General features: G+C 39.5%; 1 protein-coding gene across 7 annotated transcripts in view; it reads left to right on the top strand.

Annotated features, from left to right (window-relative positions):
• Window positions 1-18649, top strand: part of CSGALNACT1 (chondroitin sulfate N-acetylgalactosaminyltransferase 1) — a 415840-nt gene that overhangs the window by 367548 nt on the left and 29643 nt on the right. For all 7 annotated transcript variants that reach the window (XM_055120424.1, XM_055120430.1, XM_055120445.1 and 4 more), the window contains one exon: window positions 8668-8769. In XM_055120424.1, coding sequence (XP_054976399.1) covers window positions 8668-8769 — 102 coding nt within the window. The remainder of the gene's footprint in view (window positions 1-8667; window positions 8770-18649) is intronic.

Raw genomic sequence — 18649 nt, 5'->3', positions numbered from 1 at the left:
ACTGGAGCGATAATACAGTGGGTAGGGTGTTTGCTGACCTGGGTTCGATTCCCAGCATTCCATGTGGTCCCCCAGGCACCACCAGAACTAATTCCTGAGTGCAAAGCAAGGAATAACCCTTGTGCATCACTGGGTGTGATTCTAAAAGCAAAAAAAAAAAAGAAGAAGAAGAAGAAACAATAGGTTTGTATAGTAGGTTATATAGGTTTGTATAATAGATTATATAGGTTATAGAAGGTTATATAGGCAGGTTACAAACCAATACGCAAAAGTCCATGGCTTTCTTATATACAAATAATGAAAGAGCAGAAAGAGATATTAAAAACAATCCCATTCACAATTGTGCCTCAGAAAATCAAGTACCTTGGAATCAGCTTAACTAAAGACGAGAAAAACCTATATAAAGAAAACTACAAAACACTACTTTGATAAATAAAAGCAAAAACGAGGGAATGGAGATGCATGTCTTGCTCAGGAATTGGAAGGATTAACATCTTCAAACAGCAATACTTCCCTAAGCATTGCACAGATTCAATGTGGTCCCTATAAGGGACATGCCATTTTTCTAAGAAATAGACAAAACATTACTGAATTTTATGCGGAACAATAACCCTCCACAAACAGCTAAACTAATCCTTTGGCCAGCTACTAGACCATGGGAACCTGAAGAGCCCCCTTCTTGGCCAAGATGCCCTCTGAGTACCTGGCCAAAGGGGACCCCCTCAAGTCTTAGGCTTATGTAGCTGCAGTTATTTTTCCCTTTCCCAGCACTTTGGTCTCACATCTCAGCCTCTATGACCTAATTCTGATGAGGACAGCCTGGTTATCCCAAACACATTAGACCAATAGTCCACTAGCCTATTCCAATCAAAATACCCCTAAATTCACCAAAATAATGGTGAACACAAGAATCTGTACAAGTCTAATGTAAAAGAACATATCCCCTGAAGCTGCACTAGTGGCCTCGCATAAGGCACAGAGGAGCACCAAAGAGGTAGTATTCTTAAAGGGGAAAAAGGAGACCACATTTGACCACGCCCATCTAGAATCCTTTCTCAGAGCTAGAGGGGAACACTGATAGTGAACTGGAAGGACCCACCTTCATACTAACACAGCAACATGAAGAAACAGCGCAGATCCTGACCACAAGGAGTGGATGAAGAAAAGAGTCCTGAAACCTCAACAGGGAATACCCACAAATACAATTTTTACAATAAAAAATTCAGAGATGAAATGTTGAAGATGTTCAAAGGACTCAAAGAAACGGTGGAACCGGCATCCAGTAAATTAAAAGAGGACGTGAAAGAGACAGTTGAATGGACAGCCAACAAAATGCAAAATGCAAGAAGAAATGAGAGCAGAAATAAGAAAGTTACAAGAAGTATCACTAATAAAGGATTCGGTAGATGAAATTGAAAACTCAGTGGGCACCTCAAGAGTAGACTGATAACAGCCAAAGACAGAATCAGTGAGCTTGAAAATGAGCTGCAGAAAGCATACAAGAAACAAATTATAATAGAAAAAGATCTCAAAATAGTGCTCGGGTGATTAAGAGACCTATGGGATGAACTCAAGAGGAACAACATAAGAATCATCAGAGTACCAGAAGGACAGGGAGGCAACCCCAATGAAGTAGCAACAGTTAAAGATATCATTGCTGAGAAGTTCCCAGAGCTGGAGAATGCAGGCTTCCAGATCCAAGGAGCCCGAAGGTTGCCAGTTAAAAGAGACCCTAAAAAAAGACTCCAAGACATATCATAATCAGAATGACAGATCCCACAGATAGAGTCACAATTCTGTAAGCTACAAGGTAAAAGAAGGAAATCAAATATATAGGAGCATCCTTTAGAATTACAGCAGACTTATCAGAGGAAAATCTCCAAGCCCAAAGACAATGGGAGGGATATAGTGAACTATGTAGTGATATAAGAAAAAATTCAATGAAATGAACACTTAATTAAGAATACTTTATCTTCCTAAAGTCTCACAAAAGCTTGAAGGAACAATACATGGGTAAACAACAGTTCAGGAACTTTATAGACTCAAAATCAACCTTAAAAGAAGGACTAAAGGGGTTACTGTATGACAAGACAAATCCCTACAAACACAATAAACCTCTAGAGAAAGATGGCACAAAACCCCATGACAATAGTCTCTCTCAATGTCAATGGTCTAAATGCACCCATCAAGAGACACAGAGTGGCAAAATGGATTTAAAAACTGAACCCAACATTCTGCTGCCTACAAGAAATACGTCTGAACAGTCAGAGCAAACACAGATTCAAATGAAAGGATGGAAAACAATCTTTCAAGCAAAAAACTCCCTCAAAAAAGCTGGGGTGTCCATACTAGTATGACAACATAGATTTCAGGCTGAAAAAGATTAGAAGGGACAGCAAAGACCATTTTTTAATAATCAAGGGATATGTACATCAGAAAGAAATCACACTCCTAAAGATATACGCATCCAATGAGCGGCCAGAAAAATACTTAAAACAACTGCTAATAGACTTCACAGAACACTGGCAACAACACAATAATAATTGGAGACTTCAACACTGCCCTATCACCTCTTGATAGATCAGCAAGACTAAAACTCACCAAGGAAGTACTGGCTTTGAAAGAAAAAACGAAAAAATGGAAACAAGAGCTAATAGATGTATACAGGGTTTTTCATACCCCCCAAATCAAATACACATTCTTTTCCAGTGCATATGGAACATTTTCCAAGATAGATCACGTGCTGGGCCACAAAACATACCTCAGCAGAATCAGGAAGATAGAAATTGTATCAGTTATCTTTTCGGACCACGATGCACTGAAGATAGAAGTTAATCACACACAGACATGAAGAATCAAATCAAACACCTGGAAATTAAACAACTCAGTGTTGAACAATGAGTGGGACAGAGGAAATCAAGAACAAAATCAAACGATTCCTGGAAACAAATGAGAATGAAGAGACAAACTACTTGAACTTGTGGGACACAGCTAAAACAGCATATGGGGAAAATTTATAGCTTTGCAAGCATTTCTCAGGAAGGAAGAAAGGGCCTACATAATAACTTAACATCAATGCTCAAGATTTTAGAAAATAATCAACAAAAAGAGCCCAAACCATGCAGGAGGAAAGAAATAATAAAACTTAGAGCAGAAATTAATGACATGAAAACTCAAAAACAATCCAAAAGATCAATGAAACAAAGAGTTGGTTCTTTGAGAAAATAAACAAGATTAATAAACCACTAGCAAGACTCACAAAGAAAGAAAGAGAACCCTAATAAGCTGAATCAGAAATGAAAAGGAGGACATCACAACACAAAACCAAAGAAATTCAAAAGATCATTACTTTGAAAGCCTGTATGCCATGAAGCAAGAGAACCTACAAGAAATAAGAAAATTCCTGGATTCTTATAACCTCCCAAAGCTAAGCCAAGTAGATCTGAAATACCTGAATAGACTTATCACAATCAAGGAAATTGAAACACTAATCAAAATCTTCCTAAAAACAAAATCCCAGGTCCATATGGATTCACTAGCAAAAATCTTCCAAACATTTAAAGAGGATCTATTGCCAGTCCTTTTTAAGCTCTTCCAGGAAATTGAAGAAACAAAAGCACTCCCTAATAGTTTCAATGAGGCATCTATAACCCTGATTGATGCCAAAAACAAACAGAGACACAACAAAAAAAGAAAATTACTGGCAAGCTACCCGTGGTGTATTGGATATGCCAAAAAACAGTAACGAATAAGTTTCACAATGAGAGATGTTACTGGTGCCCACTCAAACAAATTGATGAGCAACGGGGTGACAGTGACAGTGACAGGCTGATATCCCTGATGAACATGAATAAGAAGATCCTCAACAAAAATATTAGCAAATAGAATCCAGTGACTCATCAAAAAGACCATATACCACAACCAAGTGGGATTCATCCTGGGTATGCAAAGATGGTTTAACATTTGCAAGTAAATAAATATAATCCATCATATCAATTAAAAAAAGATAAAATCCACATTATCATATAGATAGATGCAGAGAAAGCATTTGACAAGAGGCAGCACCCATTTATGATGAAAATTCAGCAAAATTGGACTTGAAGGAACTTTCTTCAGTATAGTCAAACCCATCTACTACAAGCCCACAGCAAGCATTATTCTTAATGTGGAAAAACTAAAAGTCTTCCCTTTTAGATTAGGTACAAGACAAGGATGCCCACTCTCGCCACTTCTATTCAATATAGTACTGGAAGTTCTGAATGAATGTTCTGTCATGAATATCCTTCATGACATTCTTCAAAAAAATTGATCAAACACTCATGAAATTCATATGGAACAACAAGCCCTCACGAGTAGCTAAAGCAATTCTTGGAGGAAAAAAGATCGGGGCATCACCTTTGTACCTGTATTGAAAACCATAACAGCTCAAAGGAGAGATAGTAAGAGTGAATGTGCCTGCCACAATGTAGGGTGTGAGAAGAGATGGGGGTGATGGGAGTGATACTAGGAACACTGGTGATGGAGAATGTGCACTGGTGGAGGGATGGGTGCTCGATCATTGTATGACTGAAATGTAATCACGAAAGTTTGTAAGTCTGTAATTGGATCTCACAGTGGTTCATTCAAAGGGAAAAAAATAAAGCAATCCTGGGGAAAAGATGATGGGTGGCATCACCTTCCCGACCTTAACTGTACTGCAAAGCAGTAGTAATTAAAACACCATGGTATTGGAATAGAGACAGACCTGCAGACCAATGGAACAGAATTGAATATCCTGATACAGATCCTCAAATACCTGATCACTTAATCTTTGGCAAAAGAGAAAGAAATGTGAAGTGAATCAAAGAAAGCCTCTTTCAAAACTGGACAACTACATGCAAAAAAAAACAAAAGAAACAAACATCAGATCTCTATCCAACACCAAGCACACAAGTCAGATTAAAAGGATTAAAGACCTCAATAACAAACCTGAGTCCATAAGTTATGTGGGGGAAAATGTAGGCTGAACCCTCCATGACATTAAAGCTAAAGGCATTTTTATAGATGAAACTGCACTGGTAGAAATTTATAAGAAAAAATCCCCCAATCCCATCAAAAAATGGGGAGAAGGAATGAATAGAAACTTCTTCAAAGAAGAAAAACAAGTGGCCAAAAGGCATATGAGAAAATGCTCTACATCACTAACCATCAATGAGATGCAAATCAATACAACATTGAATATCACCTTATACCACAGAAGACTGGCACACTTCAAAAAGAGTAAGAACAACTAATTCTGGTGCGGATATGGGGAGAAAGAGACTCTCATTGATGGTGGGAATTCTGACTGGTCCAGCCTTTTTTGGAAAAGAGTATGGGCAGTATTCAAAAAACTAGAAATTGAACTTTCATATGACCCAGAAATACCAGTTTTGTGGTGGAAAAAAAACCCAAGCAGTAGAAATGATATCTGCACTTATATGTTCATTGCAGCACTGCTCACAATAGCCAGAATCTGAAAACAATTTGAGTGCCTGAGAACAGACAACTGGTTATAGAAACTATGGTAGATATTACACAGATGTTAGAAAAAATGAAATCATTAAATTCACTTATAAATGATGGGCATGTAGAATATCATGCTGCGTAAAATGAGTCAGATGAAGAGGGACAGACATAGAATTACTGCACTCATTTGTAGGATATTTAAAAAAAAAACATAATATGAGACTAACACCCAAGAACAGTAGAAACAAGGACCTGGAGGATTGGTCCATGGTTGGAAGCCTGCCTCAAGGCCTGGGGGAGAGGGCACCTAGGATAGAGAAGGGCCCATTATGACAATGATAGCTGGAAGAAATTGCTCTGGATGGGAGATGTGTGCTGAAAGTGGGTAAAGGACCAAACATGATGGCCTCTCAGTATCCATATTGCAGACCAAATGCCCAAAAGAAGAGAGAGGGACAAAGTAGCAAAAGTGCTTCCACATAAGCAGGCTGGGGTATGATGGGTGGTGGTGAGGGTGGTGGTTGTGGCAGGAGGGATTTAGTGGATATTGGTGGTGGGAAATGCACACTGGTGAAGGGATGGGTGTTGAAACATTATGTGACTGATCATGAAAGCTCTGTAACTGTATCTCATTCAATAAAAAATGAATAAAGAAATCTGGACTATTAGAGACATGTGCTCTTAGGGACTCCTAAGTTAGCTCAAGAGTTAAGATACTACAAATATTCATACAATTGTCTTCTCCAGGTTTCCCACTTACACACCTTCTTACAAACATCTTTGCAGAAGTTTGAGTCCAGAATTGATCATATGGGGAAAAAAAGCAAAAAATTACAATTTTCTTCAGACAGGTCATGGTAGTACTAGGCTCAAGAATGGCTATAGATAATGATCTATAAAATGATCTGTAACATGATCTATAAGAATGGAATAAAAATTTCCCAAAGAAGTTTTTATTTGGAATACATTTACAAGTAGTTACATTTTGTCCTGGTACTGTGGTGCTGGGAGTCCAACCAAGAATTTCAATATTTACAGCTTTAAATATTTAAGTATTTACATCAAGTACCAAGAGTCTGGTAGATGGGGAACTTTCCAAGATGGACATGGAGTCATGCATGGTGGGTGGAGAACTTCCCAAAGCAGGGAATGCCTGATTTATTTTTTTAAAGAGACTCCTTAGTAGAATATGTGGCTCATGAGATGCTGTTTGTTGCATAAAGGAAGCTTTTGAGTGGAATCCTGGAGGTGGACTCGGAATCAACTGTGTTGAGCTCTCTTAGAAGCCTCAGCTAATGCATGAGTAAAGGCCCAGTATCTCTCTCTCTCTCTCTCTCTCTCTCTCTCTCTCTCTCTCTCTCTCTCTCTCTCTCTCTCTCTCGTTCCTTGAGAATAGGACAAGCTTTTAATGGATTCACGCTCAGTATGACCCTCTCCTGGTTTAGGAATGAATTCTTTTCAACTGCAAAGACAGTGTTAACGTCCAGTTTGGGGGCTCTTGGTTCAGTGTGTGTCCTTCTATTTTATCCTAGCAAAGGAAATTAATTGAAGTGTTTCTGTCAAGTGTGTTAAGAACTCTTTTATGGACTGAGAAATTTTTTTTTTGATAGGTGAAAATTGACTAGAGGGACAAGGCTATAAGGGAACTGGTTGACTTGGAGGTAGCTCTCAGGCCCAGGCCTTGCTTCTGTGTATCTTTTCTGTAGTTCAGAACTATGTGATCAGCTTGACTTCCTAAAAAGTGCTTAGAGAATGAAACAGTTTTGCTTAGAGAAATGAAACAGTTTTGACCCTAGAACCAGGGTGAGCCCAGGTGTCTGGAGCCCATCGTCAACTCAGATCCTGATATTTCTTTTCTTTTGAATTTTTTCTACTATGAAATAGATTGTTTGGTATTAAGGAAAATTTAGCCAATATACTGACAAAATAAAAAATGTAGGATATGTAAAGTGTAAAATATCACAAACTACTATCTACCACAATCCACTATAGTAAATTCTTTCCATTTAAACATGAATTCCCCAAAACAACTATTAAAATTATACACTACACCTGTGTGTGTGTATATATATATATACATGTGTATATATATATATATATATCATCACTGTATCACTGTCATCCGTTGTTCGTCAATTTACTCAAGCAGGCACCAGTAATGTCTCTATTACACTCAGCCCTGAGATTTTAGCAGCCTCTCCTTACTCGTCTTTCCTAACGATTGGACGCTCTTACAGGGTCAGGGCAATGAGACCTATTGTTACTGTTTTTGGCATATCGAATACGCCACTGGTAGCTTGCCAGGCTCCGCCGTGCGGGCGGGATACTCTCAGTAGCTTACTGGGCTCTCTGAGAGGTATGTATTTATCTGTTACTGTATTTTAGATATGAATACACTACAGGCAGCTTGCCAGGCTCTCCCAAGTGGGCAATAGACTCTCAGTAGCTTGTCAGGTTCTCTAAGAGGGAGAACTAGACTATTAGACCAAAGCTTCTGGGAGCTTTGTTTTATAGTCTCTGGATGTTGGCCATTGATGGGATTACATGGCGCTGGGGCAGTCTCTGGGTGTGACTGCCTCACTACTGGAAAATGGGGGATCTGTGTGGTAGAGGCCCAGTCCCGATTTGAGCAGCCTTGGAAATCTCACCCCTGGGTCCTGCACACCTCGGTTCCTCTGCCGGCTCCCCCATGCATGAGGCTTGTCCAAATATGTGGAGAGTGGCCTGAGCATGGCACATCATACAATACCTATATATACACAAAATTGTTTTATATACGTACACATGTGCCTGCATTTACATGTGCACATGATTAGTCATTCATATGTGTACATATATCTACATATATATCAATTATATGTTTATCGATGATGTACATGTATATGAGTAAACTTTCCAAGGAGGATACTATGAGATTAACTATGTTGCTGTGGGGAAGCAGTTCTACACCAGACAAGAGCTAGAAACTAGCTTTGTGAGGGTTGCTAGTCCCTTGGAGTCTAAGGAGCCAGGTGCCTGGAAATATTTAAAAACCAAAGACATTTCCAAAACCAGGTGGAAATGTCTTGGTTCCCTTTGGTTCTTGAGTCATGAATTAATATCAAGACCTTCTCTGCTTTTTGTTTGCCTCTTCCCTGTTTCTGTGAAATTGGATCAGGCTCCTCTGTGTTTTGTTTCTAGGGAAATATGCATACAGCAAGATGGGAGAATCCACCTCACAGTTGTTTACTTTGGGAAAGAAGAAATGAATGAGGTCAAAGGAATACTTGAAAACACTTCCAAGTAAGTACAATGTTATCCTGCAATAAGAAATCATGGTAATTAAGTAGCAGAAGTAGCATCCAAGGCTGAAACCTCTGCTTTTGCATTATTTTCCTCAATACTATGGCAAACTGAAAGATAAACGGATACTCACCTGGGGTGGGGGGTTCAGTGCGCCCCTTCCTTAGGAGACTGTTCTGTCTGGTACTGATCCTCATATGTAGCAAGTTGATCTTTACAGTGAGGAACTTCCCCTGAGCAGCAGGGGTGGGGAGGACAGGCAGCTCCAGGCTCTCATGTATCTAGATGCCATCACTCTGGGCACCACAAATTCAGGGACTTTACAATGCACAATGGGCACCGAGGGGACAGAGCTGGCAGGGGTTGCCATCTGCACCATGACTTTGAAGACTGAATGTCAACTGTGCAGGATTTCATCCACTTGACACTAGTCTCACTCTTCTGGCTTCTATTGATTACGCATTTTGAGAGATCTGTAAGAACAAGAAATGGTAACTGGGGCAAGATCCTTGATGAAAGCTTCTCAGTTGAATGGAAGTTATTTAATTTTAGATTTAGGGTTATATTTTTTTACCTCACTGATCATGTGCACAAAGGAATAAACACATTCAAAAGCAACAGAAGTGTTGCTACCTCCTATTTCCTACCTCCCAAAAGCATTTAACAAATAAGTATGGTATTTTCTACTTACTAGGAAGGCAGAATGGTACTTCCATATTATGCTATGGAGGTATAAGAATTTCACAAGAGAAAACAGGTGAGTAGTTTCCCTGCAAATGATGCTCTGTACCATATAGTTTAAATGGAAACAGGGTGGTCATTTCATGTTTCTGGTAAATGATGATAGGATGGTAGAAAAAGGATAAGTTCTGAAACTGAGCACACGTGAATTTATTTTCATGATTAGTTGCTAATTTGTATTAATGTTTACATAATCAGAATGCTAATCACCATTATTCAAACATTTTGAAGCTGAAATTAATCAGTAAACAATTGTTTTACACCAGTCATTTTTGTTATGAAGTTCTATTGGAATGCAGGTATATTTTTGTATACGTAATATTTATTTATTTGTTTTTGGGTCACCTGGTGATGCTCAGAGCCTACTCCTGGCTTTGTGTTCAGGGCTCATTCCTGGCTAATAAGACCATGTGGAGTGCTGGGGATCAAACTCGGGTTGGCAGCATGCAAGGCAAGCACCTGTCCCATGGTATTATCTCTCCAGCCTCTGTATGCATATTATTTATGGCTGCTTTTGTACTGCAGAGTTTAGATGTGAAAGAGATTCAGTGACTCAACAAAACTAAACCACTTACTGTTTAGTCCTTAAGAGAAAAAGTTTTAACCCTATTCCAAGCAATAAAGTGTTCAAATTTAAAACTTGCAACAATGTAATGCTAATGTTTCTTCTGAAGAGAGATCAAAGAAATAAAATATCAAATATCCTTAAAATAAATGAAATAGAAACCCCTTGATCTCAGTGTATTGCAATATGCTTTTCATCTCTCTTTAGGAGTGTGAATTATTGAATTAATTTACACATCTTGTGGGTAAGTCTTAACATCTCTGGAAGTGTCTACCCTGGGCTTGGATATTTTAAAGCATCCTAGGAGATACAGTATTGACAACTATTCTCCAAGAAAGTGATAAAGCACACCAGAGCTACCTGTGAAAGCCTTTTCCCTGTGCTGAGAGACCATGCATTTGGTGTCACGAGTTGAATTGGACATAGAAAAGCAAATACACTTTGAGCTATATCCTGTCTGCAATTTGTGAAAGTCGTAATGGAAGTCAGTGCACCATTCTGAAGTATAGATGACCATGAAAAACATAGGTTTGAACTTTATGGGTTCACTTACATGCAGATTGTTTTCAATAAATATATAATTGACCCTTGAGCCTTTTTCATGCAATTAAATATGATATAGCACTGTAGCACTGCCGTCCTCTTGTTCATTGATTTGCTCGAGCGGGCACAGTAACGTCTCCATTGTGAGACTTGTTGTTACTGATTTTGGCATATAGGATACGCGATGGGTAGCTTGCCAGGCTCTTCTGTGCAGGCGGGATACTCTTTGTAGGTTGCTGGGCTCTCTGAGAGGGACGGAGGAATTGAATCCGGGTGGGCCTCATGCAAGGCAAACGCCCTACCTGCTGTGCTATCGCTGTGCTTCAGTCCGAAGATGATGTGAATGTATTTTTTCTCCTTATGTTTTCTTAATAGCATTTTTCTAGCTTACTATGTTGTAAGACTACAGTGTATAATACATATACAAAATATATATTACTTTGTTGTCTTTAATGGTGTTCTTTATACACGTGAGCTGGCACCAGTCCAGCATACTGGTCCATGAACCAACAATAATTCCAAGATGGTGGTAAACCAATGGTTTTCAACCTTTCTGTTTTTGGTGGGAGGAGGTGTCTCACTCAGGGATAACTTTTGGCAGGACTTAAGGAACCATATGTGGTGCTGAGGATCAAACCCAGGTTGGCTGTGACTCCTGTTTGGTTTTCAGCCATTCTACACTTGCGGGTTGGTGGCTGAAGACCACTAGTTCATAATGCTTCTTTCCTATTAGCAGCAGGTTATTTGAAGTTTTTGGGGTAACAAAGTTATATGAAGATTTTTGACTGTAGTGGTCAGAGCCCCAATCCCTGTTGTTGAAGGCTCACTTGTTTAGGTGTCTCACTTTCTTCCAGGATTGAGAACCTTCCCTCCACGCAATCCTGTTGGAGCTTTCAAGCACATAAAGGGTTTGCCATGAATTTCCTGATAACTAGGTTTACCCTAGCCTGATGAATAAATGGAAGACTACTGTAGACATGGCAAACAACCTTTCTAGTGAATAGAAAGTGTAGGTCTCCTATTAAGGCATTCTTCTTCATGTCAATTCACATGATGAGTCACATAACTTGCTCCATCAGAAAGGTGCTAGGTGAGCATAAACTAAATAGAATCTGAACAAGTAAAGGCAAAATGGCAAGGGTGATTCATCTACAACTTCGGAAAATTTCTAGAGATTAATTTGCCCATGAGGGAAAACTTGGTGCTAGAAAATCAGTGTGTTAAAGCTGTGATTTATGGCACCCATGTGGCATGGGAATTGAACCCACTCACATATCTGCTCTGCCTTAGTTTCCAGTGTTTCTTCAATTTAGATTGCTGTTTATGCAACCGAACACACTGAAATTTCAGTTGATTGCTAAAGATCATACTTGTCAGTTTGTGATTTATTAGAATTATAAAATTGATTTAGTGAACTGTGTTCAGTGTTCAAAAATTAAATAGGATATAATAGAAGATATTAGAGTATATCACAAATAGTAAGGATAAATATTATTTCACTAAACTTGAATTTCATGATGTATGTTGTCTGTATCATTCTATATATACATGTATATATGTATGTGCACATTTATTTGATAAGGTCAAAGTAATTAAAAGTCAGAGTGCCATAGATCTTAGGTTTTTAAACTGTGGGTCATCCACATAAATAACTTGACTTAACAGCTCAAGAGTTTAGAAAAGGACCAACAAAAGGAGCCCAAAATAGGAAGAAGTAAAGAGATAATAAAACTTAGAGCAGAAATCAACAACATGGACACCCAAAAGGCAATCTAAAGGACCATTGAAGCCAAGAGCTTGTTTTTAGCTTGTTTTCTGTGTCTGTACATGATTAATTTCTATCTTCAGTGCATCGTGGTCTGAAAAGATAGTTGATACAATGTCTATCTTCCTGATTCTGTTGAGGTATGTTGTGTGGCCCAGCACATGGTCTATTCTGGAAGATGTTCCGTGTGCACTGGAAAAGAATGTGTACGCCCTTTTTGGGGGATATAAAATCCTATATAGATCTATTAGCCCTCTCTCTTCTATTTCTTCCTTCAAAGCCAGTATTTCCTTGGTGGGTTTTAATCTTCTTGATCTATCCAGAGGTGATAGTACGGTGTTATAGTCTGTAACTACTATTGTGTTGCTTGCAAGGTCTGTTAGCAGTTTTTGTAGGTATTTAGTTGGTCCATCATTGGGTGTGTACACGTTTAGGAGTGTGATTTCTTCCTGCTGTACATATCCCTTGATTAATAAAAAATGGTCTCCCATCCTTTCTAATATTTTTCAACCTGAAATCTATGTTGTCCGATACTAGGAAGGCCAGCCCAGCTTTTTTGAGGGAGTTGTTTGCTTGCAGGATTGTTTTCCATCCTTTGAATTTGAGTCTGTGTTTGTTCTGGTTATTCAGATGCGTTTCTTGTAGGCAGCAAAATGTTGGGTTCAGTCTCTGAATCCATTTTGCCACTCTGTGTATCTTAATTTGTGAATTTAGATCATTGACATTGAGAGAGATTATTGTTATGGGATTTTGTGCCATCTTTCTGTAAGAGTTTGTTGTGCTTGTAGGAGTTCTTCTTGTCTCAAAATAGCCCCTTTAATCCTCCTTTTAGTTTTGGCTTTGAGTCTATGAAGTTCCTTTGCTGTTGTTTATCCACAAAATAGTGTATTGTTCCTTTGAGTTTGAATGAAAGTTTAGCCTGATAAAGTATTCTTGGTGAAGCGTTCATTTCATTGAGCTTTTTCACTATATCCCACCACTGCCTTCAAGCTTGGAGGGTTTCCTCTGATAGGTCTGCTGTGAATCTAAGGGGTACTCCTTTGAATGTTATTTCCTTCTTCGACCTTGTTGCTTGCAGTATAGTGTCTCTATCTATGACGTCCATCATTCTAACAATGATATGTCTTGGAGTTTTCCTGTTAAGGTCTCTTTTAGCTGGCGCCTTGAACCTGGATGCCTGCATTCTCCAGCTCTGAGAACTTTTCAGCAATGATTTCTTGACTGTGGCTTTTTCATTGGGGTTGCTTCCCTGTCCTTCTGGTACTCCAATGATTCTAATGTTGTTCCTCTTGAAATCATCCCCTAGGACTCTGAGTTGCCCTACAGCTATTTTGAGGTCTCTTCCCATTGTTTGTTGTTGCCTGTAGGCTTCTTGCAGCTCATCTTCAAGCTCACTGATTCTGTTTTTGGCTGTAGTCATTCTATTGTTGAGGGTGACCACAGAGTCTTTTTTTATTTCATCTACTGAGTCCCTCATTGCTTTTTGTAGTTTTTTTTTTTATTTCTGCTCTCATTTCTTCCTGTATTTTCTCGGCTGTGTGTTCTATTGTTTCTGTCAGGTCCTTCTTTAATTTAATGGATACCTTTTCAAACTTTACATTGAGTTTATTGAATGTCTTCAGCAATTCAACTCTGAATTATTTATGGAAGTGCTCAAGTTTACAGAAAACACCTATTGAAGTTTCTGGACTCCTTTCATTGTCCTTTCCTTGTGGTAGGGATTTGTGCTGTTTCTTCATGTTGTTGTGGTGGTATGGAAGAGGGACCTTCAAGATCAATATCCCTGGTTCCTCTTGTTGTGAAAAAGGATTGGGGATAGGCTCGGTCAATGGTAGTTGCCTTTTTATTTTCCTCTTCTAAAACATGTCCTTTCCTCTCAGATGTTCCTCTAATTCTTATGTGAAGCCTTGTGGTTTATTGTCCTACTGTTTTTTGGATAGCTAGGATGTTACTCTTGGACATGACATAGGCAATGAAGGCTGAGATAAAACAACAGATTGCTGGGTTTCAAGAGAATATCTGCGGCCGCAAGAGCTGTCGCCAGCTAAAAGAGGCCATGCCCACTTTCGCCGAGGCCATGTCTGTTCAGGATTAGGCCTGGGACGAGATGCAGGATGGGACTTGGGAAGGGTGGATCGGGGGATCTCACACACCTGTGCCTGAAGAGAAAACAGCTGCAGTGCTAGGGATCAGCGTGCTGCCAGCTGGGGCTGCAGTCCGGGGCCAGGGGTGTGTGTGTGTCGGGGGGGGGGGGTGTTGGCAGGGAAGGTCTCTATATGTACCATTCTTACTGGTGTGAGATAATATTTTATTGTTGTCTTGATTTGGATTTCCCTTATAATAAATGATAATGAGAGTTCATCATCATTTATAGAATAAACTATCCAAAGACAAATACCCCGATCTATGGTCAATTGATTTTTGACAAAGGATCTGGGTATATGAAGTGGAGTAAAGACAGCCTCTTAAACAAGTGGTGTTAGGAAAACTAGAAAACCCTGTCTAAAAAAATTAAGCTCAAGCAATATCTCACACTTTACACATAAGTCAATTTTGTAAAGTGATCAAAGACCTGTTATCAAACCAGGATACATAAAGAACACTAAGGAAATTATCAGCAAAGTAATCTAAGACTTGGACTTCTAAGGTGTTTACAATGACACTTGCAAAGGAAATTTGAAAAAAATAAACAAATGGGACTACATCAAATAATAGTTTCTGCATAGCAAAAGAAATGCTGGCTAAAACTAAAAGACACCCAACTGATTGGGAGAAAATATTCCCATTCAACACAACAGATAAATGCTTAGAATCTGAGATATATAAAGAAGTCACAAAGATAAACAACAATGAAAAATATTTGTTTCAGAATTGGAGAATATACAAGAATGAATAATTTTTTGACTGATAACCTTTGAAGGCTGAATCAAGAGGAAACAAAACACCTGAATAAACCAACTAATTACCAGCAAGGAAATTTAAATGGCAATCAAAAGTCTCCCCTGGGATGCCCAGATCACCCTTAACCCCAGAGTATAGGGAGGAGAAGGAAAGAAATAGAGTGGAAAGGAGGGGAAAAGAGACCTATGGGAAGCAGTGGGGGCAGTGGTCAAGGGGATTCAGGTACATTGGTGGTATCAAGGAATGATAGAGCTAAATATCCAAATCACAGAGTGTACAACATGGAAATCATGAGACCCAACTTTAACAACTGAACTTTGAAAGGTTCCTTCCTGTCAAGAAGGCGGTTGAGTGGGGGAAGATTGAAGGAGACCTGAGAACTGTTGGAGGGAAGCCCTGATGCAGGGATTGGTGCTGGAACATTGTATATCTAAAGCTCAACTATGAGTGGCTTTTTAAAAATCATGGTGCTTTAATAAAGTTTTAAAAAGTATCCCCCTAAATAAAAGCCCAGATGGGTTTACTACCAAGTTTTAAATACTTTAAAGCCTGCTTTAAAATGCTTCTCAACTTCTGGCGCTGGAGAAATAGCACAGCGGGTAGGGCATTTGCCTCGCATGCGGCTGACCCGGGTTCAATTCCCAGCATCCCATATGGTCCCCTGAGCACTGCCAGGAGTAATTCCTGAGTGCAGAGCCAGGAGTAACCCCTGAGCATCGCCAGGTATGACCCAAAAAAGCAAAAAAAAAATGCTTCTCAACATATCCCCAAAAAAGTCAAAGAATGAAGAATTCAGTTTTCATGAGATAGATATTACCCTGTACCAAAATCAGACAGAGACATCACTATAAAGGAAAACTAAAGCCTGATATCCTGGATGGACATTTATGAAAAGGTTCTCAACAAAATATTCGCAAACCAAATACAGCAAAAGAAAAAAATGTAGAAATGACCAAGTAAGATTTATCCCAAGTATGCATGAATGATTTAATATATATGTCACTCAATGTAATATTCCATATCAATACAATTAAAGGTAAAAATCATGTCAATATATGTATAAAAAGTATTTAACAATATCTCACACTCATTCATTTTAAAAACATTCAACAAAATTAGAATAGCATGAACTTCCATCAATTTAGTTAGTGATATACTACAAACTCACAGCTGATATTACCCCCAAGCATGAAAAGTTAAAAGCCTTCCCTTTAAGATTAGACATAAAACAATCTTGTCCATTATCACCATTATTACTCAAGACAGAATTGGAATACCTTGTCACAGTAATTACACATGTAAGAGATATTAATGAGATACAGATAGGAAAAGAAATCAAACTATTACTATTTTCAGATGACTTGATACTATATTTAGAAAATAAGAATCCTAAATTGTAGGATAACATTGGGTTTGTCCTTTTAGCCCTGCCACAGGGAACTTAGTTTACCTTAAAGCAATGTCCTTTCTGTAAGTACACAGGAAAACAGTTAATATTATGCTTTGTGGCCTCCAGCACCAACTTGCTGCACTCAGCAGTGAAGAATCCTGGCCAGCAGGCACCACACACTGGAGAATGCTCTGGACCCCAAACTGAACTGATAACACTGGAGTGTCCCAGACGGAGAAGGTGCAGTCTACCCGCCTTCTCCAAATAAAATCCTGGTGACACTGAGCTTCTACTAACATGGCTCCAGTATGTGGGGACTAGTACTATTTCTCCAAAACCTTTCCTGATATACAAAAAACCACTCAGGAATGGCTCCTCTGCCCCTGAATGTCCAAGATCTCAGAGGCACACAAACCAATCTTGGAACACAGCAGCTGCTGGCAGATATACTCCTGGACTATGAACTAAGCTATGGCCCCATGCAGCACCTGGAGGGGAAGGGTTTTTGTCTCTCATCCTTTTCCCCTTTGTGGCAGCATGGTGACTGCCACCTTTCAGAGCCAATTGGACAGAGAGGTAGGAGCTTGCAGTGATGGGACACGAGGGAAATTTCGCGATGGGGGGGCGGGCAGAACCGGTCCTGCTCCCCGCCCAAACAAGATCCTGAGCGGCTGCCCACGAACAGCTCCTCCATTCCTAACAGCCATGATTCCAGAGGCACACAAACCAATCTTGGAACGCAGCGGCTGCTGGCAGAAATACCTCTGGATTTGATCACTAAAATACCAGAATTACAAAATAGCTCATCTGCTTTTGCAATCGTGTGATATCATATGCTCTTCAGCAGCAGAAATAGAAAACAAATGACCTAATGATACCTTTACGGCAGGTCTGATTGTTGGGGGAAAATTTGAATAATAATAATAGTGGGTTTTCTGTTGAAAATTGAATGTAATCAAAGTAAAGAGAGAGCAAAGTGAAAATCATCTGCCACACAGGCAGGGCGGGGGGTGGGAGGAGGGGTGTGCTGGGGTTCTTGGTGGTTGAACATGTGCACTGATGAAGGGCTAGGTGTTTGATCATTGTATAACTGAGACTTAATCCTGAAAGCTTTGTAACTGTTCTCACATGATTTAATTAAAAAAAGGGGGGGAGAAAAAATATTATGCTTTGTAACTTGGGAGTTGATTGACTTCAATAGTATTTACTCCTGTGCATCTGCTTTCTCGACTCAGTTGCCCTTAGTTCCTAGCACTCCAAAAGCAGGGTCCTGACATGGGACAGAATGGACCCAGGGCAAGCTATGAGCTGCCCTGGCATCAAAATTGCCCAGGCCAAAGAGCCACAATACTCAACTATGAGTTGAGAGCATGGTCATAGACAAATTCTGTCATAATCCAAAAGTAATGATGAGACTAGGACCCTGCTGAGGTTAGGAAGACTAACCTAACCTGAGGACTGTGGTCTGGAATATATAGTGAGATGTCGTCAGGAAGAACCAAACTTTAAGTCTGGTGTATCTCTTACTGTGCTCATACAGAATGACATTGCTAGAAATACTAGAAGTAGATTTACTACAACTAATTAAGTGGATTACTAGCTGAGGAAAGAAGAAAGTGACACACCCTGGATAGGATCCCACCCTGAAGCAGATCTCCTAGTAATCCCAGAGTAATATCTTTAGATGAGATTTTGACCTTGAGTTAATCTTCTGGAGGAGTGGTCTTACCCCTCTTTGTTGACTTGTAAATATTCAGCCCACCTTTGTATCACCACCCTATGTGATTGCTATATAAACTAAGACTGTAAGAGCGAGAGAGACAGAGTCAGAAATAAGTCAGAGTCAGAAGTAAGAGGGAGAATCAGATTGAGAATCAGAGTCAGAGTCAGGGTCAGAAATAAGGGTCAGAGTCAAAAGTAAGAGTCAGAGTCAGAAGTGAGCAATAGCGGCCGCGCGACTCCATATCTCTTCACA

Source organism: Sorex araneus, chromosome 1 (genome assembly GCF_027595985.1).
Source record: "Sorex araneus isolate mSorAra2 chromosome 1, mSorAra2.pri, whole genome shotgun sequence".
NCBI lineage: Eukaryota > Metazoa > Chordata > Mammalia > Eulipotyphla > Soricidae > Sorex > Sorex araneus.
This window is presented reverse-complemented; position numbering and strand designations above follow the sequence as displayed.